This window comes from Gloeophyllum trabeum (assembly GCF_000344685.1).
Source record: "Gloeophyllum trabeum ATCC 11539 unplaced genomic scaffold GLOTRscaffold_00003, whole genome shotgun sequence".
NCBI lineage: Eukaryota > Fungi > Basidiomycota > Agaricomycetes > Gloeophyllales > Gloeophyllaceae > Gloeophyllum > Gloeophyllum trabeum.
In genome coordinates this window covers 2133563-2157114 of record NW_006920412.1, presented here as the reverse complement: position 1 = coordinate 2157114, position 23552 = coordinate 2133563, and the positions used below count along the sequence as shown (strand labels likewise).

The window sequence follows — 23552 nt, the reverse complement described above, 5'->3', positions numbered from 1 at the left end:
CGCAGGGAGGCGCACTGTCACAGGACCCCGGCATATGGGTACTGATGTTTGATCCTAAGTGCCCGATTTTCGGCCCTTATGGCCTCACACATTTGGACCGGATATGTCCGCCTCTAGGATCCGGTCAGCCCAAATTGGGCTGCTTATGTCCGCATAAGTGACCTATGCTCGGGCGCCCCCCGGTGTGTCCGCCAAACGGATCCAACCTCGAAACCGGCACACGCCCAACGCTGCAACGAGTAGATCGTGACATGATTACTCCGGGATATTGTATTTCAGTCTTCCTAAGATCCACCACTGTTTCCAAAGCTTGCATTTCATTCACCGTTGCTGAGGATATACCTGGATATACACGAGACGAGCTGACAGTTGACTGAGAAGCATAAGAGACACCACTCAACCTAGTACAAGGACTACTGGGTGTGACACTTCGACGACTTGGTATGTCCGCCAGGTGATCGGACACCAAGACCGGCAAGGCCCTTGTGTCCGCCGTGATATACCGGACATGGACCGAAATTTTGGGCTTTATGTCCGCCTAAATATCCGACATAGGGCCTCAAAATTGGCCGTTTATGTCCGCACTAGGATCAAACATATATACCAGTATGCCGGGGTCCTACTGTCACCTGGTGTGACAGTCGTCCATAGATGTCACGTACTAGTATGGCCTTAATTTGGCGCGTGTTGTAGGGCCAGAGTTTGTGACAAAAGAAGCGGAAAAAGTCAGATATTAATTGTTTGGTATGTCTGTTTCTCATATATGAACATACAACGCTTGCAAGACCCAGGCAACGGTGCTAGGATAACCACCGCACGATCCGGTGGCGTTGCGCCTCCCACGTGGTCTCCAGCTATATCCTGAATGTTGAGGATTCACTGTGATCCATCTCGCATTTGTGCAGGCAGCATAGTATCCAATGCGAAGAACAAGATTCGGTCATGATATTCCTGGCCCGAAAGCCTCCCACACCAGAAACCCTATTCCCCATGGACCGGCTCTGGCAAGAATACGTAGCATAGCCTCCACTCTCTTCCTACTGGATGGACCCGAGTGGCTCCTAGTGGCACGGAGCAGGCTCGGGTCCCGGAATAGACTAATAGGACCATCTTCTTGCACCTTCATCAGTAATGCGTGTATGTACGCTGCTGGTCTATGGCCCCGCACAGCCGCTATCTTCTCGACGTAGACTGCCTTCCGAGCGACGTCAAAGGGCCTACATACCAATTCATATGAGATTCCGGCAAGTATGCCTCCAGATACTAGTGTGGTAGCATGGACAAGACGCGGGGCGTGACGGACGACAGAGGCATCCCCGTCCACTGAGCGAAGGGCTTCTATGGTCCTTTGACATGTCTTTCTTACATTAGCGGCGACACCCCGCGTGGCTTCGAATATGGAGAAAAATACGGAGAAACCTGTGTCAGATTGAACGATGTGAGAAAATCCAACTCTTGTCACACTTAGTACTCACCGCAAATGTCCTTGGCACAACCCCAACCCCAACCATCCCATCCACGACCCGCCATACCTTTCACTTCCCTCATCCAATGCCGGTACATCCGCGCATCTTGAATCTTCTTTTTTGATATTTGTGATGTCTGGGAATGTGTCCCTCTAAAGACTTCCTTCCAAGCATGGCCCCAGCTGCCTGCTGAGGAACCGCCTTCGAGCACTAATCTGACGTTCTCGACCGGTGCAGCAACTACAGCTTGCATTCCTCCAGCTATACCCCCGGATAATGCCGTGGATATCAAAGGGTGACCCTGGAGACGGGACTCAAGGAGCAGCGATGCTTCTGCATATGAAGCCCATAGCACCGTGCCTAAGATGGCGTTGACAACCATAGGCGGAATGAAATGTTTGGGTATGACCATAAACTATGCATGGTACATAGAATGATGTGAGTCACTATGCAAGACGTACCATGGATACTTCAGAAGACGAACCCCTTGTTCCCGCACCAAGCGATAAATGTATTTTGGCGATAAGGTCACGCCTTCTTGAATTGCAAGGCTTTTGAGAGTCTGCCATCCGGTGACTGCATAGTACACGGTCGTCACGCTTGAATTTGTATGAAGATGGATGTCCGTACCTTTGGACGGTCTGAACAACCGTACTGGTCTCGAGAAGTAGAGAGCGATGCTTCTTGTAGTCGTTCGCGCAAGCGCAGCGTAAACAGAGCTTCCTTGCTGCGCCTGTATGCTATCATCTTTAGCGTCTGGCATCGGCAGAGTACACAAGGGAGGAAGACAGCCTGCGCTCGCGCGGGCAAGCCATCCTCGGAGGCCAACTCGGAGCGAATGCCGCGGGTATAGCCGGGGTTTGTTCTTGAACCGTGTGACTTGATCTCTCTTTGTCCGTTCTGTCTAACTCTGCCTTCTCTCCGCTGAGGATGAGATTCTTACGTTCGAAGATTGGAAAGACTGTGCACTGTGACCAAAGGGCGAGGGCCCCCCGCTGCCTAAGTGCCGCAGCCATTCTGTCCAAGGAAGTGCCTTCAGAATTAACGTTTATACCCGACTACTTCTCACTTCACGAACAATGTGTTCTGCTGAAGGCGTCGCTCACGAAGTTAGATGCAGTCGAAAGCAGACAGGCTCTTCGCCACCGCAAATCTCTCCCGCCGCTACCTCCATGTATATCGCCGACCAAGGCGGCGGACATATTCCTTCCGGATAGATATTATCATTTCTACGAAGTCAGTCGACCTACACGCTGCTGATAGTCTCCTAACACCTCTCAGCAGGGTCATTTGGATGGCGTTATCAGGAATTACAGGGAAACTCATCTCACGGCATGGCCTGAACATGAACTGCAGGGCTTAACACCCGTGCTAAAGCGCCTCTACGACTTAACTCCGACCAGGGACGTACAAACACACCTACTGCACCTCGCGTCGGATGGGGAGATACGTCCGCATGTCGACAACGTCACTGCCAGCGGAAATTGGATATTAGGAGTCAGTCTTGGGGCGGACCGGATACTTCGTCTAGAGTCCATGGATGAATCAGATAACTACGACGTCTTGCTGCCGAGCGGAAGCCTCTATATCCAGGAGTGAGTCGTTGAGGTCCGTTCACGTCCTAGGGGGATCACTGCGTGCTGAGCTATGTCGTAAGGGGCAACTTGCGTTACAACTACAAGCATTCGATTCTGAACGCACGAGAGTTCCGTGGTGAAAAATTAGCGGGCGGGCAGCGGCTAAGTATCATGATTCGCGTATGTTATGGCAACATGGATCCTGTATTTCGTGATACTAACACCTTGTGGTTGGCAGGACCTCTTCCGGCCTAATCTCGTGTAGAGAGCAACGGGGCAAAGGACATCTTGCGAAATTTCATCGTGCCACGGTGAAGATGGGACCCACAAGCTCGTTCTACTAAACGCGACTTGCCGCGGCTTCGTATGTCATTCCTCCACCGAATCTCATGGGCAAGTCACGTAATAGGCCGCTTGGTCGACTAGCCGAGACTCCCGCTTGTCCGTGCACGTCAGAGCCACGTCTAACTCTGAAGAGCCGGACCAGATGCGCCTCTTCGTCGGTTTGGACATTGTCGTGTGAACCAAACATAGGGCCCAGGATAATATAAATCACCGGTCTTCCCGCTGAGTTCTGCACTGTTAGTTTTCTTGATTGGTTATAAAGTTTGTTAACATGGTCCGATTTCATGATAAGTGGTCAATGCCATACGTGGTATATCCGCTGAGTTTGTGTGGAGGAACATTGATGAGCTGAAGAACTTCCGTACTTATCTAGGCTCTCCACGGCTCCATCCTTCGTCCGATATTCGACCGGCCGGATGAAGTCGATTGACATATAATCACGCGTCACGAAATGACTCTTCTCGCAAGTCTAACTGACCGAGGAGCTCCTTGTATGCCTTTCAATCGCCTATGGAATTCGCAAAAGGCTTCTGCTCTAGTCGCCGCAGTTTGAAGCACAAATAGGTAAGTGGCTCTTTAATACTCGTTGAACTGAGAGACGGCTGGAGCGAGTAGCTCAATAAAACGTTGGCGATGAGAGTTCGTGTTCACACATTCCACTTTTGACGTGACATGGTACTGGAGGACCGGCAAGCCTTCAGGCTCATACCTTGTTGCGAAACTCGTTGCCGTCGACGTGATTTGATCGAACGTGAGAGCTCACGACTCCGAAGGCTCGCATCTATCCCTGTTTCCTACTTCCGCAGTATGTACTATGGGGCGGGCTAGTCAAGGGAGTAGTACGGAGGTTGATGGCGGATATATCGGCGTGTGATTATTGTTCCCTTCCGTGCGTGGAACCGTCTGCCACAGGACTTCAGCCGAGGTCTGTTCTTGGGATTATTCTAGGAATATTCACTTCGTCAGTTTGGCTGGTGCTTCCGTCCGTCCCGTACGCCAGACCTGCAGCATAGAGTACCTCCACGAATACAGAATTCCAGGCTCGGTAGTAACCGCCGACCAGCAATCTGGGTACCGACCGCTGGGCGGTACTCCTCAGAGGGCTCGTGCTCCCTCTCAAACCTGCTGCACCACTTGATGAGACATTTTGTGCACACAGATAGTCGGACTCAGTCGTGGAAGGTAAAAGATGTCGATCTCGGAGGACGGCGCTCCTCCGATGCCAACCCTAGATCCTGCACTGGATATTCTCCGACATGAGGCTTTGGGGGGTGCACTGCTGGGTTTGTAACTCAGCGAACAAACATCTCAGGGCCGATGACAAGACGTTCGTCATCAAAGCGCTTGCGAAGCGAGATATTTACTAAGTAGGCAATGAACTTAAAGTACGCACTGTGATTACGGTCTCTGCTATACATACATCAAACAGGGGCGCAAAAGAAACTTGTGCTACATAGGACGGCGGTGCACGGCTGAAAGTCCAATAAGTCCGTCAAGTCTACGGTCGGGATTCTATTGCAATGCGTCTAAGTAGTCCGTGGGGTATGGGCTGGAGAGAAATTAGTAAACGTCTTCATTGTACTTTTGACACGGTTGAGACGCTGTGTAGGGGGCTCGTCATACTCCGTCGAGGATAAGACGAGTACGACAACTACGAACGGTAGCTGGACTTCTTCCCCACTACCATCCACTTTAATGACAGCAATCTGGGTTCCCTGCGAGTTTGTTATAAGTGAACGTAACCGCGTTTAGTGTCGTACTGAACTCACATCTCCTAGACGGCTAGTAGATTTTACGGTGCCGTACTTCACATTACCCGAAGCATCCCAGAAGAAGACACGGGTACCGTTCTGCTCAGACATAGGAAATCAATGGTAGATAGACACACGAAGCCGACGTTAGAGCTCACCTGGAAAGCGTTGTTCATAGCCGAAATAGTAGAGGCACACAGAGGTGCGTTGCAGTGAGTAGGTGACATTTGTACTTACCCTCTTATATACCCGGAAGGCGGAGGAGGCATTCGTAACTTGTCGATCGAACGACTTGCGTACGTCTGTCTGGAGCGTGGAACCATCCAGGACAGTAATGAAAATGAGACCGGACATCTCATAACAAGGTGTCTGCTTACCCTCGCAGAGCTCGCTTATGCAACGAGACGCGAAGAAAAACCGGCTGTCATTGGGTAGACGAGACAGGCAAAGGTATACCAGCAATGTCATGGTGATGTGGAAACACAGGTTTTGGTTAAGGTTCAGTGGGCGCACTGGTTCTAGCCAAGGTCTATTAAAGAGAAGCTAGAAGGTCAAGTCGGATCCCCTAGTCAATCTTTCGCGGGATAGGGACTTTGACAGCCAGACGTGCGTCAGAATCAGGTCGTGCCAAAGACATGAGAATCAGAAGCGCTAGGTGTCGGCTACACGTAATCTGCATGCAGGTGGAAGGCTGCAATGGCACTGGCTTGAGATGAGAAGATTCAACTCACAGATAAGGGAGGAGAGTCTGGCACCGCTAGATCGAGGAGCACTAGGGGAAACGGCCAGGGAAATTAATGACGCCAATTCTGAGAAAATCCCTCGACCGCGACATTTATTATCCGGATATAAGTCGGCTATGAAATTCATGGCTGAACAGGGTGACTACAGAGCGCACAGGCACACGAGATTCAGAGTTCTCACTGGGAAGAGCGGCAAGCAGCTGCTGCCACTGCCCAGTGTCTACAGGCGCCGACCTGCGCCACGTGCTTCCCTGTTACCTCGATCGTCTTTGGAGTTGAGCACATCCTGCTTCCAGCCTCTCCGCACGACCTCGTCCGTTGACGCGCCTATGCCTGCTCAAACCCTCGGGCATAAGACGACCGCGCCTCGCCATGATATGTCCGTAGTACTTGTTACGGGCTCGTATGATCATGAAATCCGCTTTTGGGAAGCTTGGAGCGGTATCTGTTCTCGCACAATCACTCGGTCGGGGGAATCAGGCGTAAGAAAATCTTCTGCTTTCTCTGCCCATCTCACACACGTATGTGTCTCTGGGACATTAGCAAATTAATCGCCTTGCCATCTCTCCAGAGTGCGCACCACGTGTGATCTATCCCAGACATTCGGACCGCTGATACCGTGATAAACCAGCAAACGTCTGTTAGCAGCGGCCATCCACAAAAAGGTCAATATCTATGATATCGCGAGCGCATCGTCTACACCAGTAAATTCGTCTCTCCCTCAGCTCGTCGCAGCACAGACTGAGTGAGAGACAGCTTGTATCCTTTGACGGCCAGAACGGACATAAAAACAATGTAACATCTGTCTCATTTCACAGTGAAGGAAAATGGCTTGTCACAGGCAGCGAAGATGGTACCATTAAAATATGGGATTTGCGGTAAGCGAACGCCAGACATTGTACCTCAAGTACTTAGCCATCCGAAATCAGGAGCGGTCAACTTCATAGAAACTATGACAACGGGGCTCCAGGTATGTTGTCTCGTCTCATATGAATACTGTGCATAAGGCGATCCCTATAGTGAACGACGTAGTCGTCCATCCGAATCAAGGCGAGCTGATATCTTGCGATCAAGCCGGAAGTATCAAGCAGTGGGATTTGTCCGAAAATATATGTACACACGAACTAGTGCGTCATTCTGGCCACCGTTCGCTCACCAGAAGTTTGAACATCTGACAGACCCCGGCGGGGGAAATCCCGATCCGCTCAGTCACTCTGGCTTCTGACGGCTCTTGTCTAGTAGCCGGGAACAATAAGGTGAGTGATGCTTAACATGCTAACAGTTTTGTAGCTTACTATCTACTGTCAACAGGGGAAGTGCTATGTTTGGCGAGTCAATGAAGAGAGTTCTCAATTTCCACGGTTCCAGCCCGTGACCAAATTCCAAGCTCATAACAAGTATCTCACTCGTTGCCTGTTGAGCCCCGATACAAAGTGCGTAGGCGCGCAAGACTTTTAGGAGACAATGCGGAACGCGTTTTCATAGATATCTTGCCACTTGTTCGGCGGACACTACCGTGAAGATCTGGTCGGTGTCACATAGTTATGAATTTAAACTGGAGAAAATTCTGCAAGGGCACCAGCGCTGGGTGTGGGATTGCGCTTTCAGTGCGGATTCAGCGTATCTTGTCACCGGTAAGTCAGGCCGCGGAAGCCGTGGGTCCTCGCTGATGCTGTGTAGCGTCCTCCGATCATACAGCTCGCCTATGGGAGATGGCTTCGGGGGAAACTGTTCGTCAGTACAACGGACATCACAAAGGTATTTTCACTGCCTGAACACAAACTGTCTGTTAATCTTTACTGTAGCTGCCGTCTGTTGCGCTTTGCATGACGGTGCCAGTTGAACTATTTATGACACCGGGCGCTATGCAATGTCTGAGACTTGCCGAGTTTGCTTTGTATCAACGTAGCTGGGTTTGTGCCCTGTCTGTATTTACTCCTCCGTTCAGGGAAGAGGAAGAGGAAATTCGTTTTCTCTTACAATATACTAAACTCACCTATTGCAGGATAGCCGGAAATACTGCCAGTGGAGCATACTCAGTTTATTGTTCAATATCTCCGAAAAATCCACCGGGTAGGGCATCATCGCCGGACTCTGTCAATTCGCGATATTCTGCCTCGTTGACCGACCACAGAGCGATCTAGGCTTGCGTGAATCCCGATTTATCCGACTGAATGAGTTCGATACATAAAGCTAATATTTTGCTTGCCCCGTGGCATATTCTGAGCGGCATAACCGAAGGGTATGCGATCGGCCTTAAGTAAGACCAAGAAAGTCCCCGACAGTAATCAAGCACGACCGCCGGCTGGAGGTTGTCTTTCGTCCGAATATACGGGGCGACATAACCTACCAGGGGTATTCGAAATCCTGCCCAATAGAGAACGCATTATGGACAGTTCCCATTCTGGATGCGTGCGTGTCAACGAGGTCGCCTTCGGGATCACCACGTACAGTCTAGCATCAGATGGTCAACAATCTAAGAAGGAGCTTGGCCTGGACCATGCGAGTGGAATGACTTCATATGTGTATTCAAGGGATAGACATTAGCTTCAATTCATCCGATGACCGCCAGGCCGCGAGGTCCAATGAATATTCTGCTGACGTTGAGTGTGGCAAATGCAAGGAAAGATCTGGATTGGGGAAAGGCTCCGCATTTACTCACCAGAAACGCAGGGGGTAAAATTATTGTCGTGTCTCCCCCCTTTCTACCCTCTTTTCCTCGTCTGATGGTCTGGAGTGTCTGACTGTTAACAGACGATTTGATGTTCTACAACACTTGCCTATTAGGGTATCCTAGTTACGTAAGGAAGAAGGACCGGAAGCTCTTGTGGACGAAGTATGATACTCGACGCGATCGGAATGAACGAGAGATAATAGGTCCTTGCAGGGGTACCCTCCTAAAACAACGAGGTACGGTGACCTAATATAGTACAGACAAATTTTCTTGTATGGATGACGAGCTCATCATTCCTGCTTCGGAATTAGGGAGGCTAATCAACGTTCTGCAGCGGACTTGCGGGCAAAGAACGCCATCTTGCACTACCCTCATGTGTCCCTTAGAGCACATTTCATAGGAAGACCGAGTTCTTGACTTCATACAGGGCAAGGGCACTACGGCAGGGAAGATCAGTTCATTACAGCGGCCGCTAAAGCCCGTACTATTCACAAGCTCGAGTGTAGTTCTTCAGTTCCACGGGAGATGGATCGCAACAAGAATCATGAGTAGTAGACTTCACTTAAGCTGTTCGCTCTCGAAGGTTATATGTCTGGAAGGTGGACATAATCAAGCTTCTCTGGCACAAAATTCAGGCTCCCTCGTGTTCCAGGACCCGGAGCCCACGAATTCTCAGCCCACGGTTTCGAGCGTTGCAGCCTGCGACATTGACATTAGAATGAACAGAGCCTTGTTCTAGAAACTGTAGGATCAGACCTATACATTTCCCCTTGGAGGTTAGATTTCATTATGCAGAGCTCCACTTCCTGACATGGTTTGCTGAAGAGAATCAATGAGCGCTCGCTGCTCTGCTTCGCGGGTAACTCACGGAAATGGCGCATATCGCATGATGTAGTGGTCGGCCGATGCTACCACCTTTCTTCAATGCTCCAGTAGCGGCGGTCTAGGCGTCCGGAGGGATTCCTATGCGTTTGCTGCGATCCCTTTTTCTCAGATAAATATACAACTCGTGCGAGGTTTAAAGGCTTCTGAGTCCCTTTCGGAAACCGTACACGGAGATTGTCCAACATTGCCACCGCCACCTGTATCGGACGGCAGTATTGCAATCAAACAGCACGTATAATGATCGCACGTACGGCATTCGGGCCCTTTACAACGAAGCCTGCGAAGTGCCACAAAGGCCCTCGGAAGGATCGTAAAGAAGAATAGAACCACTTGGATTTGCATCTAGAGGGTTTACGGCAGCAGTGCGTAGATGCATACTGTAAGTTTTGTCTCACAGCACAGTTCGTGCGCATCCTCTTCAGAATTCAGACAACTCCGAGCCCTCTGCTGCGATGCACCGAGTTTACTGTCGAGCGGGCAGCCATTTAGGGACATTGCCGTGGGGCAGACAGCTACGGTGTCATTGAAACTGTGAGACTCGTCCATGCACACCCACTATTACATTGTGGCTTTCCAGATTATTATCTTCCCGCCACACCAGAAGGGAAACCCGTGATCCGGAAAAGCAAAAAGTGATGCGATACGCGTGCTGTGTCTGCGGCAGCACTGACAATTGAGAAATATCGGAGCCTGTCGCAGTCGTGAGTGAACATGCAGTGGAGGGGACTTCCGACGGGCGACCGTGCAGTCCGAAGACAGCGACAGCAGCCACAAAGAACGTGGGCCCGGGCCGCCCGGTGAGCCAACGTGGAAGCGCGTACCTGGCATCTGGGGTGGATCTGAGATTGAAAAAGATAAGCGGTGATTGGCTCTCCGGCCCAGTCCGCCGGTCCAGCGAAGGTCCTCAACTCTCCCGGGAACCTCAGGGGCCCCGCCAGGGCAGTCGGATTGTCGGCCGAATTCCGAAGTTGGTCCGGCTCCGATAGCTGCTTTACGATTAGGCGAACCTTTCCTCGGCGAGCTGACCATCCTCGTATTTTACATTGGTCGAACACGAAAATTTCCGCTGTCTGCTCTTAGTTGCTCGTCGTCTTCATCGTCGTGCGCCTGCTCTGCCGTCTTGTCCCAGCTTTGTTCGTTGCGAGCAGCAGTAGCAGATCTTTCTCAAACATCGCACAAATTCTATGGCCCCTGCGGTTGGTCATACGGAACTCCCCCTCGTCGCAGATACCGTTTCCGAAGACTTCATCGATGGATTCAACGCTGTTGAGCGTGATCCCGACTCGTGGGCCGGTGCTATGCCCGCCAACCAAGGTCTTTACCTGAACGATAACGAAAAGGATGCTTGCGGAGTAGGGTTTATCTGTCATATCAAAGGTGGTCAGAGCCACAAGATTGTCTCCGATGCGCGCCAACTACTTTGCGCGTTAACTCACAGAGGTGCTACGGGTGCGGACAGCCGTGACGGAGATGGCGCAGGCGTCATGACAGGCATCCCACACGATTTCTTCAAGCGGGAGGCTGAAAGGGAACTCGGTGCAACCCTCCCAGAAGTAGGCGAGTATGCGGTCGGCAACGTGTTTTTTAAACGCAACGATCCTGTCGAACTCCAGAAGCAGCAAACCGTATTCTCCAAGCTGGCCATTGAGCTTGGGCTGCGAGTGCTCGGCTGGCGAGAAGTCCCTACCGATGGAACTATCCTCGGACCCGCAGCGAGCAGCAAGGAACCCGCTATCTTTCAACCTTTCGTCGTCCTCCGTTCGCATTATGGCGATGGTGCTGCCAGTCAGGGCGGCTCCTTCGACGCGAAGTATTTTGAACGTCAATTGTATATCCTTCGCAAGCACGCGACACATAGCATGTCTGTCATTCCCTCTTTTATCCTTGCTGCGGTAACTGAATTCCTGTACTCTTTGGTGTAAAGTACTCTCGCGAAGGGCTTCTATGTATGCTCATTATCCTCCAAGAACATCGTGTACAAGGGCCAGTTATCCCCCCCGCAAGTGTACAATTACTACCACGACCTGAATCACGTCTTATACCGATCGCATTTCACTCTTGTACATTCTCGATTCTCCACGAACACGTTCCCTAGCTGGGACCGCGCACAGCCCATGAGATGGGCTGCCCATAACGGTGCGTGATGTTCTATACTGTGGGGATGTGAGGCTCATCATAAAACCGTGCGGCAGGCGAGATCAATACCGTGAGGGGAAATAAAAATTGGATGCGCGCTCGCGAAGGGGTACTTGCGTCGTCGTTGTTTGGCGATCAACTAGACTTGCTGTACCCCATCATCGAGGCTGGCGGCTCTGATTCCGCTGCCTTTGACAACGTGCTCGAGTTGCTCGTTGTGAATGGTGTTTTGACGTTACCTGAGGCCGTCATGATGCTGATTCCTGAAGCATGGCAAGGCAATCAAAATATGGAGCCGGAGAAGCGCGCATTCTATAATTGGGCGGCATGTTTGCAAGAACCTTGGGACGGTCCAGCACTCTTCACGTTCAGCGATGGGCGGTACTGTGGTGCTAACCTCGACAGAAACGGTCTGAGACCTTGTCGATATGTAGTCACCAACGAAGATATTATGGTCTGTGCTTCAGAAGTCGGAGCGATCTTCATCCCTCCCGAGAAGGTCGTCTCCAAGGGTCGTCTGAAGCCGGGTCGTATGCTTCTCGTTGATACTTTGGAAGGGCGCATAGTCGACGATAGGGAGTTGAAGCACGCAACTGCTAGCAAGCAGAACTTCGCATCGTGGATCGAGACGCACGTGCTCCAGGTACCAAACATCGTCAAGCGTGTTGAGCGTTCTGTAAATATCAAGGCTAAGCCGGACGACTATTCACTCAGCGAGGATCCCAAGTTACAGGCCTTCGGTTACACGGTCGAACAGCTGAACCTGCTGATGCTGCCTATGGTGGCAGATGGGAAAGAACCACTTGGTTCCATGGGCAACGACGCGGCGCTTGCTTGCATGGCGACTCAGCCTCGGCTCATCTATGATTATTTCTGTCAGCTCTTTGCACAGGTCACCAACCCTCCTATTGATCCTATCCGGGAGGCGATCGTCATGTCCTTGGAAGCATATGTGGGCCCAGAGGGTAACCTTCTGGAGATGAAGGCGGAGCAGTGCCATCGTATCCTTCTGCCTTCTCCTATTATTTCCATCGAGGAGATGAATGCCATGAAGAATCTGAAGGTCGCCTATTCCCGGTGGCCCTCACGAACCATCGATATCACATTCCCGAAGGAGGAAGGTCTTCCGGGGTATAAGCTTGCACTCGACCGGGTCTGTAGCGAAGCTGCCCAAGCTATCGAAGACGGCGTCAAGGTCATCATTCTCTCCGACCGCGACACGGGGCCGACACGTGTCCCATTGTCAGCTCTCATTGCTTGCGGAGGTGTCCATCACTACCTTGTCTCGCAAAAGAAGCGTGCCAAAGTTGCCCTCATGGTGGACACTGCCGAGGCTCGCGAAGTTCACCATCTCTGCGTCCTCGTGGGGTATGGCGCGGACGCGATTTGTCCATGGCTAATGATGGAAGCTATCCACAAAATTGAGCGCGAGGGATTGTGAGTGTCAAATAAACTTTCATCTGGAAATTTCTCATTAAACCCATGCGCAGGACCAAAGACGATAAGACCGTTGATGACCTCATTGACAATTATCGCAAGTCGGTCGATAATGGTATCCTCAAGGTGATGTCCAAAATGGGCATCTCGACCCTACAGTCGTATAAGGGAGCGCAGATCTTTGAAGCACTTGGCCTTCATACCGAGGTCGTTGAGCGGTGCTTCACTGGTACCGCCAGTCGTGTCCAGGGTGCCACGTTCGATCTCCTTGCTCTCGATGCATTTGAACTCCATGAGCGTGGCTGGCCTAGCCGGGAGACTATCATTCCTCCAGGTATGCCGGAGTCCGGAGAGTATCACTGGCGCGACGGCGGGGAGCCTCACGTGAACGACCCCGCTGGCATTGCGAACCTCCAGGATGCTGTGAGGGAGAAGAACCAGTCGGCATTCGACGCGTATACGAAGAATGCTAACGAGCAGGCCAGAAAGATCCATTTGCGTGGTCTGCTTGAATTCCGTTACGAGAATGCGACACCGATCCCTATTGATCAAGTCGAGCCATGGAATGAGATTGTCAGAAGGTTTGTGACGGGGGGCATGTCGTATGGTTCCATTTCGATGGAAGCCCATTCGGCTCTTGCTGTCGCCATGAACCGACTTGGTGGCAAATCTAACACGGGCGAAGGGGGTGAGGATGCAGAACGGTCCAACATCATGCCTAATGGTGATACTATGAGGTCTGCGATCAAACAAGTTGCCTCTGGACGCTTTGGTGTCACCTCCAATTATCTGTCGGATGCGGACGAATTGCAGATCAAGATGGCCCAAGGTGCTAAACCCGGCGAGGGAGGAGAATTGCCTGGACACAAAGTCTCCGGATCCATCGCTCGCACTCGTCATTCCACCGCCGGAGTCGGACTCATCTCACCCCCTCCGCATCACGACATCTACTCCATCGAAGATTTGAAGCAATTGATCTATGACCTCAAGTGTTCAAACCCACGTGCCCGCGTCTCAGTGAAGCTGGTATCCGAGGTTGGGGTTGGTATCGTAGCCAGCGGCGTGGCCAAGGCCAAGGCTGATCACATCCTCATCGCTGGTCACGACGGTGGTACTGGTGCGTCTAGATGGACCGGTATCAAGCACGCAGGCCTTCCATGGGAGCTTGGTCTGGCTGAGACTCATCAGACCCTTGTCCTGAATGACTTGCGCGGTCGAGTAACCGTGCAAACAGATGGTCAACTACGTACGGGTCGCGACATTGCTATAGCGTGTCTTCTCGGTGCTGAGGAATGGGGATTCGCGACGACACCCCTCATCGCTATGGGTTGCATCATGATGAGGAAGTGTCATCGTAAGTCGTACTGCCCTCAATTTCCGTCTTCTTTTTATTAACGTTCTCAAAACTCATATAGTGAACACTTGTCCAGTCGGCATTGCAACACAGGATCCTCAACTGCGAGCCAAGTTTGCAGGTCAACCGGAGCAGGTCATTAACTTTTTCTATTACCTTGCCGAAGATCTCCGGTCATACATGGCTAAGCTTGGCTTCCGCACCATCAATGAAATGGTTGGACGAGCCGACATGCTCAAGCTGGATGAGAAACTCAGGACGCCCAAGACAGCTCACTTAGATCTCTCCGCTATCTTGAAACCCGCTTGGCAAATGCGTCCTGGCGCCGCTACCTATCGTGTTCGGCAACAGGATCATAAACTGTACATCCGGTTGGACAACAAGTTCATCGACGAGGCGGAGCCAGCCTTGACTAAGGGCTTGCCCGTCCACATCGAGTGTGATGTAACGAACACTGATCGTGCCCTCGGAACTTCGTTATCCTATCGGGTCTCGAAACTGTATGGAGAGGAAGGGCTGCCGAAGGACACCATTCACATCAGGATGCAAGGCTCTGCCGGTCAGTCTCTTGGTGCCTTCCTGGCGCCTGGCATCACGCTTGAACTGGAAGGCGACGCCAACGACTATGTTGGCAAGGGTCTCTCTGGTGGTCGGTTGATAGTATACCCTCCCAAGCAGTCGACGTTCAAAGCCGAAGAGAACATCATCGTCGGAAATGTTTGCTTGTACGGCGCGACGTCGGGAGAAGCCTTCATCCGCGGTATCGCTGCGGAGCGTTTCGCTGTTCGTAATTCCGGTGCTCATGCTGTGGTAGAAGGCACCGGCGACCATGGTTGTGAATACATGACTGGCGGAAGGGTCGTTGTCTTGGGTACAACCGGGCGTAACTTCGCAGCTGGTATGAGCGGCGGTATTGCCTACGTTTTGGACATGGCACACACTTTCGCTACCAAGGTGAATATGGAGATGGTTGAACTCGGGAAGGTCACCGACCCCAAGGAAATCGCGGAGTTGAGAAGCCTGATCGAAGACCACCGCCACTACACCGGGTCAGAAGTAGCTGATCGCGTGCTGCGTGACTTCCACCATCTCCTTGCCATGTTTGTTCGCGTCATGCCCTTGGACTACAAGCGAGTACTGGATGAACAGGAGCGCCAGAGATTGGAGGAGAGAGCACGGCTGAGCGTCGTGGATTTGATCCCGTCCCGAACGGCTAGTCAGGTTGATTTGGCCTCGGAAGGCATGGAGGACATCCTCCTACCTCGGACTCCTTTCTCTCGCACCGCATCTCACACACCGGCGCTGACTCCCATTCGAGGCCGGAGTCACGAACCTTCCGTCGGTGATCTCGAAGATTCCATGGTTGACGACCACACCACGAAGCAGCGGATGCTGAAGCTTGATAAGACTCGCGGCTTTATGAAGTACAAGCGCCTCCATGAACCATACCGCCCTCCTCGCAAGCGGGTGAAGGACTGGAAGGAGCTGTCTGTTCGTCTCACGGATAACGAGCTGAAGTACCAGTCTGCTCGCTGCATGGACTGTGGTGTGCCTTTCTGCCAGTCGGATACTGGTTGCCCTGTCTCGAACATCATTCCCAAGTGGAACGACTTGGTGTTCAGAGGTCAATGGCAAGATGCACTCAACAGGCTGCTCCTGACGAATAACTTCCCTGAATTCACTGGACGTGTCTGTCCCGCTCCGTGCGAGGGCGCGTGCGTCCTCGGGATCAACGAAGCTCCCGTCGGTATCAAGAGCATTGAATGCGCGATCATTGACAAGGGCTTTGAGATGGGTTGGATGACGCCGAAGATCCCGACTTTCCGCACTGGGAAGAGAGTCGCAATCATCGGTTCAGGGCCGGCAGGTTTGGCTTGCGCAGACCAGCTTAACAAAGCTGGGCACTACGTTACCGTCTACGACCGCAACGACCGCATGGGTGGCCTGCTGATGTACGGTATTCCGAACATGAAGCTGGACAAGGCAGTCGTTCAACGCCGTCTGGATCTCATGGCTGCTGAGGGTGTGACGTTCGTACCCAATGCTCATGTCGGTGTCGACGTCGACGCCAATGAAATCCGTTCTCAACATGACGCGGTTGTCGTGGCCACCGGCGCTACGTGGCCTCGTGATCTGAGGATCCCCGGCCGTGAGGCAGACGGTATCCACTTTGCGATGGAGTTCCTCCAGTTGAACACTCAATCTCTGCTGGACAGCGAGCACCAGGATGGCCGGTACATCAGTGCGAGAGGCAAGGACGTCATTGTCATTGGTGGCGGTGATACCGGTAATGACTGTATCGGAACCGCTCTCCGTCACGGTGCCAAGTCCGTCACCAACTTTGAGCTGCTGCCCAAGCCGCCGTCGTCGCGTAGCCGAGAGAACCCATGGCCGCAGTGGCCTCGCATCTTCCGTACCGACTACGGCCATACCGAGGTCGCCGCGCACTTTGGCGACGACCCCCGCGAGTACTCGATCTCGACGAAGGATTTCGTGGTCGATGAGAACGGGAAGCTGCAGGGCGTCAACACAGTGCGCGTTGAGTGGACGAAGGACAGCGGAGGCAAGTGGAAGATGGAGGAGGTCAACGGGTCGGAGAAGTTCTTCCCGGCTCAGTTGATCCTCCTGGCGCTCGGCTTCTTGGGTCCTCAGCAGGAGCTCGTCAATGCCCTTGGAGTGAAGACTGACCCGAGGACTAACATCCAGACTCCTCCCAAGGTGTGTTATTTGGCAGAAATATAAATTCAGCTGGGTGCTCACGCCGTTCACAGAAATACTCCACTAGCGTCGAGGGTGTCTTCGCTGCTGGTGATTGCCGCCGCGGACAGTCGCTGATCGTGTGGGGTATCCAGGAAGGCCGTGGCGCCGCTGCGGAAGTGGACAGTTGGCTGATGTCCGGCGTCACTCGCCTGCCTGTGGCTGGAGGTTTCAAAGCCAGGGTACGTTGCTCCCGTTCATTCGCATCGACTGTAGCTCATTGTCCTTTCTTCGTAGACCTACATTCCCCCGCCTAGCAAGTTGACCAATGGCACTGCGATTGCGGTCGAAGCTTAGAATCAAAATATTGGCTTTACGTGGATGGGTTAGGGTTGTATATAGCGATGTCCGAATGGTGAAGTGTTGTCAATTCTTTTCTTACCTCTCTTTCTTGATGCAACCTTGTAATGATAGTCACGCCAGCTTGGAAATTATGTGTAGCCTCCGATTTGTAACGTCGATAATGGAATCTATGTTACACCTTATGTATGGTATGGTTCGTGAGATCGAGCGGATCAGGATACAACGTCGATTCTGAGCACAACGAAAATAAAGATAAAGCAAAGAAAGGGAAGGAGAATTCGTGCTAATGCTGTAGGCTTGGAAGCGACGCTACTCCTCGTAAACCCTAACCCCTCCACGGCCCCAGCTCTCCATGACGGCGCGTCCGCCACTGGTGGGCTGGGTGAATGCGACTTCGCCTTTGACAGGATCGAGCGGGCAGCCATGTATGAACGTCCTCGCGGCCGCGGCCAGAAGGTGAGTTGCGATACCTTGACGGCGGTGGGAGGTGGATACGAAGAGGCGCGGTATGCCTAGGGGTGTGGGTAGGGGTGTTGGGTCGCAGAAGAGGCCGAGCGTGGGGTCGACGGTGATTAGGTGTGGAGGGACGTTGGGGGAAGTTGGATCGGTAGGAGGGGTGCTTGGGTCTGAGTGGGTGACTACAGCCATTGCGGTAGATATTCGCTGGGCGATGACGCAGCCTACGATTTTCTCGCGGGTTGTGGTAGGCGAGGTGGCCGCAGATGGGACGAGGAAGAGGTAGACCTTTGAAGCTTGCAGGGCAGCCGGGAGTAAAGGGGGAGACGACAGTGATAGGTTTACGGTTTCCAGGAGAGACTTGAGCTGAAAGCAATGTTACATCAGCAAAAGATCAGTAAAAGACGCTGAATAGGACGACAAAAGACCTTGGAGCCTATCTTGCCACCGACGTCGGCTTTGACGCAGATGATCCGGCCTTTACGTCCGTCCTTCAACCTGACTCCAGAGGTGACCTCCTCTACGCCGGCTTTGGTCCGTTCCTTCTCCTCCTCCCTTCCCCATTCCATACCCCTCTGCACACGAGCACAGTGAGCTCTGTGCAAGCTCTCGTCATCGGGGGCGCCCTTCGTGTATGACAAGCCACACGTAGAGCATGTCCGAAGGACCGAGGTCTCCAGGGAAAAGTGCAGCTGCGTCAGCGTCTTCTTGTTCTCCTTGAGTTGTTTCTCGCGTTGTTTGGTAGATAAAGCACGTTTCTTGAATGGGGGGACCGCGTCGGCGTTGATGCCCAAGCGCTCGATCAGGGGGCGCTTTCGTTTGGCAGCACTGGACGCGCTCGCTGGAGGGGGCGAGGACAGGCCCGAGGGAGGCGACGAGGGGGCCGGCGGAGATAGCTTTGCTGTGCGGGCGCCGCCGTAAGTGCGCTTGACGCGGGAGGCCATGGGAGCGGGAGGGAACGCGGGCGATCGACGATCAACAGGCGGCATGCACGCGCTTTATGCACGCGCCCCTAATCAACGCGTCCAGCACGTGATCGACGCGCGGCTCCGAAGGCGGACCGGGAAACGTCATCGCGCGGCAGGTCGAGATCTGCTGCCCGATCCCGGTACCTGCTCGCGCTGACTGGAATTCAAGGTCGCAGGCAGGCTGAATGCTGGCTCTTCGTGGCTGTAGGCGGCTACGCGCCCTCCCTCGCCTCCGGTTATTAGAGGCCCCGACCCGAAGTTATGCATTCTCTCGCTTTCCCGACCGAGGACCGGGCGTAGGACGAAAGCGGGACACCCCCCGGAAAGTGAGCAGAGAACAGGAAGAGTTCGAACGCTTTTTCTCCGATCCGTTGCGGCAGCGCGAGGAACCCAAGGACGATGAGCCTCGACCTACGCTCTCGTGGGGAGAACGCGAGAGGATGCAGGCGGTCAATCCGGAGGAGAGTTTGCGAACAATCCTGAGCAATCCTATGCTGGTCGTTACTCGGTGAGTCCTATTGGCCTTCTTAGAGTTTTTTTTACCTATGATGATGCATCGGCTTTTCTAGCCAAATTGAGATGCTCAATATTTTCGTAGGCTTTGAGCAGGCCAACCGCTATGTCATCAGTATGTCCTATCGCCGCCTCTGCGTAAACAATACTCATACTGCACAGGCAACGAAGAAGGAGAGACCTTGGGCTTCATTGCTGAAGAGCCCAGAGGGTTCTTCTCTACCTTTTCCCGTCAAATATTCAAGACACACAGGCCTTTCCGAGCACTCATCATGGACTCCCAAGGCGCCCCCCTTCTCTGGGTACGCCGTGCACTTGGAGTAGTTGATCTGAACCGCTCATCGTATCCTAGGTCAGACGTCCTTTTGCATGGATCAACTCACGAATGTTCGTTCAGCGGCTGCAGAACTACTCTGATTACACACCGGAGGGCGAACCCATACTGGATACCTTTGGTGAAGTTCAGCAGCGATGGCACCTGTGGAGACGGCGCTACGACGTGTTTCTTCGGTAAGTCTGGGTCGCTACCACTAGCCACGGAGTAAACAATTATGATCGGACTATTATAGGGAGAGCACACGACCGATCCTCTCTACCGTCTCAGAACCTCAACCCGAGCCCTCCGAGACTGAGGAGACGTTCACGCAGTTAGCGAAGATCGACGAAGGCTTCTGGGCGTGGAACTTCAGCTTGCGTGATCATCGAGATGAGGAGTTCGCTAGTATCAGACGGGCGTTTAGAGGGTTTGGCCGGGAGGTACGTGTGACATCGGTAGCGCGAGCTCCTGACTGCTCACGTAGTTTGGGCATATGATAGATTTTCACTGACACTGGTGAGTCCCACGATTTTTGCGTGGTGGATTGGTAAACGAAGGCGGCCGTTCCAGGTCAGTACTTCATCCGCTTCCACCCCGACCCAACGGAAGAAGAGATAGCCGCGCGCGGCTATAAGCCCATCATCGAGCGCAACCTCTCCATGGACGAACGCGCAGTATGCCTCACTCTCCCCCCTTCCCTTCCTACCTTCTCTAACCCACTCGTGCGTGCTAGTTGATCCTCGCAACAGCCGTGACGATCGACTTTGACTACTTCTCGAGGCACTCTACCGGGTTAGTCGCGAATTTCAAACGCTCCCTCGCCCTCTTCCTCCTCGCCGCTTCGTATATCATCTATGTCAGAAGGAAGAGGCGAGATGCTGATGTGCAGATTATCATTATCGAAACGTGAACGTTGACTTTGCTGGATGTTTTCTGACGTGCGATGTGCATACAGAGGGCCGGGTATGTTCTGGTTCCTGGTGGCGTCATCTGAGATATAGTCCGTCGGTACTCGGCGGGCCTCCTTAATGGTGGTGAGGTCAGTGGTCCTTACCTTTGCTTGCTCTCTTCAATACTTACTGCCTTCTCGCACATTCTCAAGGGATACCGCACTGGGACATCGAGGTGATATCGGAACCGCTCCGCTATCTTACCACCCACTGAGGTACTGAGGACGGGGCAGAAGTGACTGGCCGAACAGACTTCGATAGTATTGCTACACAAACACAGATTCTACAAATACTAGCAACATGCATATACGACTAAATCCAATAATTTACCAGGATGACAATGCAGGAGGAAATGGTTACTGCGAAGCGTAATTAATAATCTGGACCCTCGGCGAGCGTCTCGAGGAATATCTTGATGTCGGCCTGGTTGATCTCGATGACGCTGGTGTCGAAGGAGCCGTGCCGCGTGCGGGCGTTGCAGCGCTCCTTGGCGTCGAGGAAGGCCAGGCCGAATTCACTGAGGAAAGAACGATGTCAAGTCACATCCTCAGCTGCGTGTGGAGGGACCACTCACTTCTTGCGCACATCACCGAAATCCATCGCTCCGGTGACACCGACGACGACGTACGACCCGGCTTTCTCGTTCAGACACGCGACGACGAACGGCAGGCTCTTGCGCTTGCTCTTGCGGCCCGTCAGGCTCTGGCCGTTCACCCTGTCGCGCAGGGCGTCCACCAGCCATAGGGCTAAGCGGGAGAGAACACCAGGATGGGAGAATAGTGCGAGGTCCGGGCCTTGAGTCAGAACGACGACGCGGTGGTTGCGCATTGTCTTGATGTCTTGCTTGTCGATTATGGAGGACCCTTGGCGGATGATGGCTCGGTGCAGGGACATGGAGAGCGGGAGAGCGGATTGGAGCTTGTTGATACTATAGTAGAGAGTTGGAGTTAGGGACTGAGTACTACAATGCGTGTATCCACTTACTCGCTCAGAGCGTCGTAGGCCGACCAGAAGTTCTTGACCCACCACTGCAGCTTCTCCCCTTGGTGCTCACCGTCCTCATCGTCGTTCGGTTGATCTTCCTTGCCCCTTCCACGCTTCATGATCCCGCCGGGCGGCACGTTTTCCCTCTCCTCCTCCCTCCATCGCTCCTGGATATCCCACACCCTCCCACCGCCAAACCACTCTCCGCCATTCCGCGTCCCCTCCACTTCGACTTCCATCCGCACGCCCCCGGCAACGTCCAACAGCGCAGAGGTTGCCTCGACCGCATCAGCGGCGGAGAGCGGCTGAGAGCGGTAGCCGTAGCAGCGCATGAAAGAGGGGTAGGAGAGCTCCACCAGGCCGTACTCGGGCGCGATCGCCTCGAGCTTGGTGCGGAGGTGCTTCTTCAGATCCATGTCCATATGGGAGTAGGGCTGTTGCGTCTGGGGTATTGAGAATCTGCGAACCTCAGTCAGTACCTGACCTTTATACAAAACAGCTGTATGGCGTACCCCATCTTAGCTAGCAGACCTGTCAGTCGTTTTCGACCTCGTTCTTTCCAGATGCCCAGCTTGCTGGCTACGTAACTCGAATGGTACATAGCATCGTACAAGGTCCAATGTCGGAACAGCATAAAGCGCAACTCCTCAGTTGCGCGTACCGACTGGTCGTCGGGATGGAGGGACTTCAGTCGGGAGGAAGCGTCGGCGGGGAGGGGTGGGTTGAGGCGGAAGACTTCGTCGTAGTAAATGGAATGGTATTTCTCGTAATCTTCACGGGATATTCGGGTAGTGTTGTATTGGTGTGTCAGACCAAGGATAGCAAGCCTAGCGAAAACGCGGGGAGATGAGCATGGACGTCATGATGAAGCAGTCAGCTAACTCACCAAAGCAGATCGTTATCAACACGTTCTAAGACGGTCGCTAGAATGTATATCGTCCCTGATGCGCTCTGGCCATGCCAGGTACCGAGGGTGTAATGCTTATTGACGATGGATGAATATCGTTCTCTATCCGCGCGAGACATACGGAGTGGCCGCTAATTGACAGTCTGTCAGGACCATCAATACGTGTGGCATTACCAGCACAGACCTCATCATCGTTTCGCCGGCGTTTCCGCCGTCGGGGCCCGCCTTCGCCCCCGGACTTCCGCTTTCCCGATGGATTGCTCTCCTCGTCGTCATGATCCACGTCCTCTTCTTCATCTTCCGACACATCATCCGACTCCAGATCGGAATCCTCTTCATCAGAGTCTGGTTCTGGTTCATACTGCGGCGAAGAAGATAAACATTGCGCGAGAGCGTGAATAAGAGCGCTCGTACCATCAAAGCCTCCCAAGCCTTCCGCTCATCCTCCAGTTTCTCGGTTCCACCATCATCCCAGACGATGATCCTTTCACCGTTCTCTCCACCCAAAAATAAACTAGACAGATTCTGAGGCCGTGTGGAATCGATGACATGGACTGAGAGTTTTGTGCTGAACTCCCCAAACCACGCTGGTGATGGCAGGTCAAGAATGGCGCCCATATTGACGAGGATAAGCGTATGCAGCTAGCAGGCTTATAGGTAAAGATAAGAGCATAGTCGCAGTAGACCGAGACGTACATCGGAATATGTCATCAGCTCTTCCCTCATTCTTTCTAGTTCGGCAATCCCAGAGACTGGAATAATACGGTGCATGACGTCGTCTTGCTTGAAGAGATTAGCGAGCATTCTCGCAGCACAAAGGGCATCCACATCCGGAGCCACGAGCATAATAACTGAGGACGCCGAAGTCAAAGGAGATCGTCGATGAGCGGCAAGGATGTTTGCATAAGCTTCGCCGTAGGAAGGACGCGACGCGGACGCGAGATGGGGTGGCGGGATGAAGACCATGGCGAGCACGCCTAGAACGGTGTAGGAGACCGGGCAGGGAGCGTTGAAGTGTAGAGTGACTGTT

General features: G+C 53.0%; 8 protein-coding genes across 8 annotated transcripts; 4 read left to right on the top strand and 4 right to left on the bottom strand.

The window, feature by feature from the left end:
• Positions 1 to 940: 940 nt before the first annotated feature.
• Positions 941 to 2229, bottom strand: GLOTRDRAFT_37305 (uncharacterized protein; the record flags this gene model as incomplete). Its single annotated transcript, XM_007864776.1, has 4 exons — positions 941 to 1419; positions 1476 to 1881; positions 1951 to 2042; positions 2097 to 2229. The coding sequence occupies 4 exons, from the start codon at positions 2227 to 2229 to the stop codon at positions 941 to 943; spliced, it is 1110 nt and encodes a 369-aa protein (XP_007862967.1).
• Positions 2230 to 2363: 134 nt separating this feature from the next.
• GLOTRDRAFT_57321 (uncharacterized protein) lies at positions 2364 to 3665 on the top strand. The gene is made up of 4 exons (XM_007864866.1): positions 2364 to 2702; positions 2751 to 3061; positions 3124 to 3223; positions 3282 to 3665. The coding sequence occupies exons 1-4, from the start codon at positions 2397 to 2399 to the stop codon at positions 3306 to 3308; spliced, it is 744 nt and encodes a 247-aa protein (XP_007863057.1). The 5' UTR covers positions 2364 to 2396; the 3' UTR covers positions 3309 to 3665.
• Positions 3666 to 4855: 1190 nt separating this feature from the next.
• Positions 4856 to 5315, bottom strand: GLOTRDRAFT_137110 (uncharacterized protein; the record flags this gene model as incomplete). Its single annotated transcript, XM_007865383.1, has 4 exons — positions 4856 to 4989; positions 5048 to 5103; positions 5158 to 5238; positions 5298 to 5315. The coding sequence occupies 4 exons, from the start codon at positions 5313 to 5315 to the stop codon at positions 4962 to 4964; spliced, it is 183 nt and encodes a 60-aa protein (XP_007863574.1). The 3' UTR covers positions 4856 to 4961.
• An 841-nt stretch (positions 5316 to 6156) lies between these two features.
• Positions 6157 to 7898, top strand: GLOTRDRAFT_57320 (WD40 repeat-like protein). Its single transcript, XM_007864865.1, has 11 exons — positions 6157 to 6364; positions 6426 to 6454; positions 6514 to 6586; positions 6639 to 6760; positions 6812 to 6852; positions 6903 to 7009; positions 7061 to 7138; positions 7194 to 7315; positions 7368 to 7516; positions 7563 to 7640; positions 7688 to 7898. Exons 1-11 carry the CDS (start codon positions 6212 to 6214, stop codon positions 7723 to 7725), a joined length of 990 nt encoding a protein of 329 aa, XP_007863056.1. The 5' UTR covers positions 6157 to 6211; the 3' UTR covers positions 7726 to 7898.
• Positions 7899 to 10440: 2542 nt separating this feature from the next.
• Positions 10441 to 17646, top strand: GLOTRDRAFT_137109 (NADPH-dependent glutamate synthase). The gene is made up of 7 exons (XM_007865382.1): positions 10441 to 11302; positions 11366 to 11577; positions 11634 to 13014; positions 13068 to 14368; positions 14430 to 17086; positions 17140 to 17307; positions 17363 to 17646. Exons 1-7 carry the CDS (start codon positions 10626 to 10628, stop codon positions 17420 to 17422), a joined length of 6456 nt encoding a protein of 2151 aa, XP_007863573.1. The 5' UTR covers positions 10441 to 10625; the 3' UTR covers positions 17423 to 17646.
• Positions 17647 to 17737: 91 nt separating this feature from the next.
• On the bottom strand, positions 17738 to 18828 carry GLOTRDRAFT_120134 (uncharacterized protein; the record flags this gene model as incomplete). Its single annotated transcript, XM_007865381.1, has 2 exons — positions 17738 to 18250; positions 18313 to 18828. The coding sequence occupies 2 exons, from the start codon at positions 18826 to 18828 to the stop codon at positions 17738 to 17740; spliced, it is 1029 nt and encodes a 342-aa protein (XP_007863572.1).
• A 167-nt stretch (positions 18829 to 18995) lies between these two features.
• Positions 18996 to 21357, top strand: GLOTRDRAFT_72746 (Scramblase-domain-containing protein). Its single transcript, XM_007865380.1, has 11 exons — positions 18996 to 19360; positions 19422 to 19480; positions 19528 to 19667; positions 19718 to 19875; positions 19935 to 20121; positions 20182 to 20197; positions 20252 to 20355; positions 20415 to 20473; positions 20637 to 20720; positions 20784 to 21148; positions 21206 to 21357. Exons 1-9 carry the CDS (start codon positions 19038 to 19040, stop codon positions 20680 to 20682), a joined length of 1092 nt encoding a protein of 363 aa, XP_007863571.1. The 5' UTR covers positions 18996 to 19037; the 3' UTR covers positions 20683 to 20720; positions 20784 to 21148; positions 21206 to 21357.
• Positions 21004 to 23510, bottom strand: GLOTRDRAFT_72744 (CDC45-like protein; the record flags this gene model as incomplete). The annotated part of the gene is made up of 8 exons (XM_007865379.1): positions 23219 to 23510; positions 22937 to 23164; positions 22707 to 22883; positions 22502 to 22653; positions 22128 to 22442; positions 21616 to 22074; positions 21206 to 21559; positions 21004 to 21148 (listed from the first exon to the last, which is right to left on the bottom strand). The coding sequence occupies exons 1-8, from the start codon at positions 23486 to 23488 to the stop codon at positions 21004 to 21006; spliced, it is 2100 nt and encodes a 699-aa protein (XP_007863570.1). The 5' UTR covers positions 23489 to 23510.
• Positions 23511 to 23552: the final 42 nt, after the last annotated feature.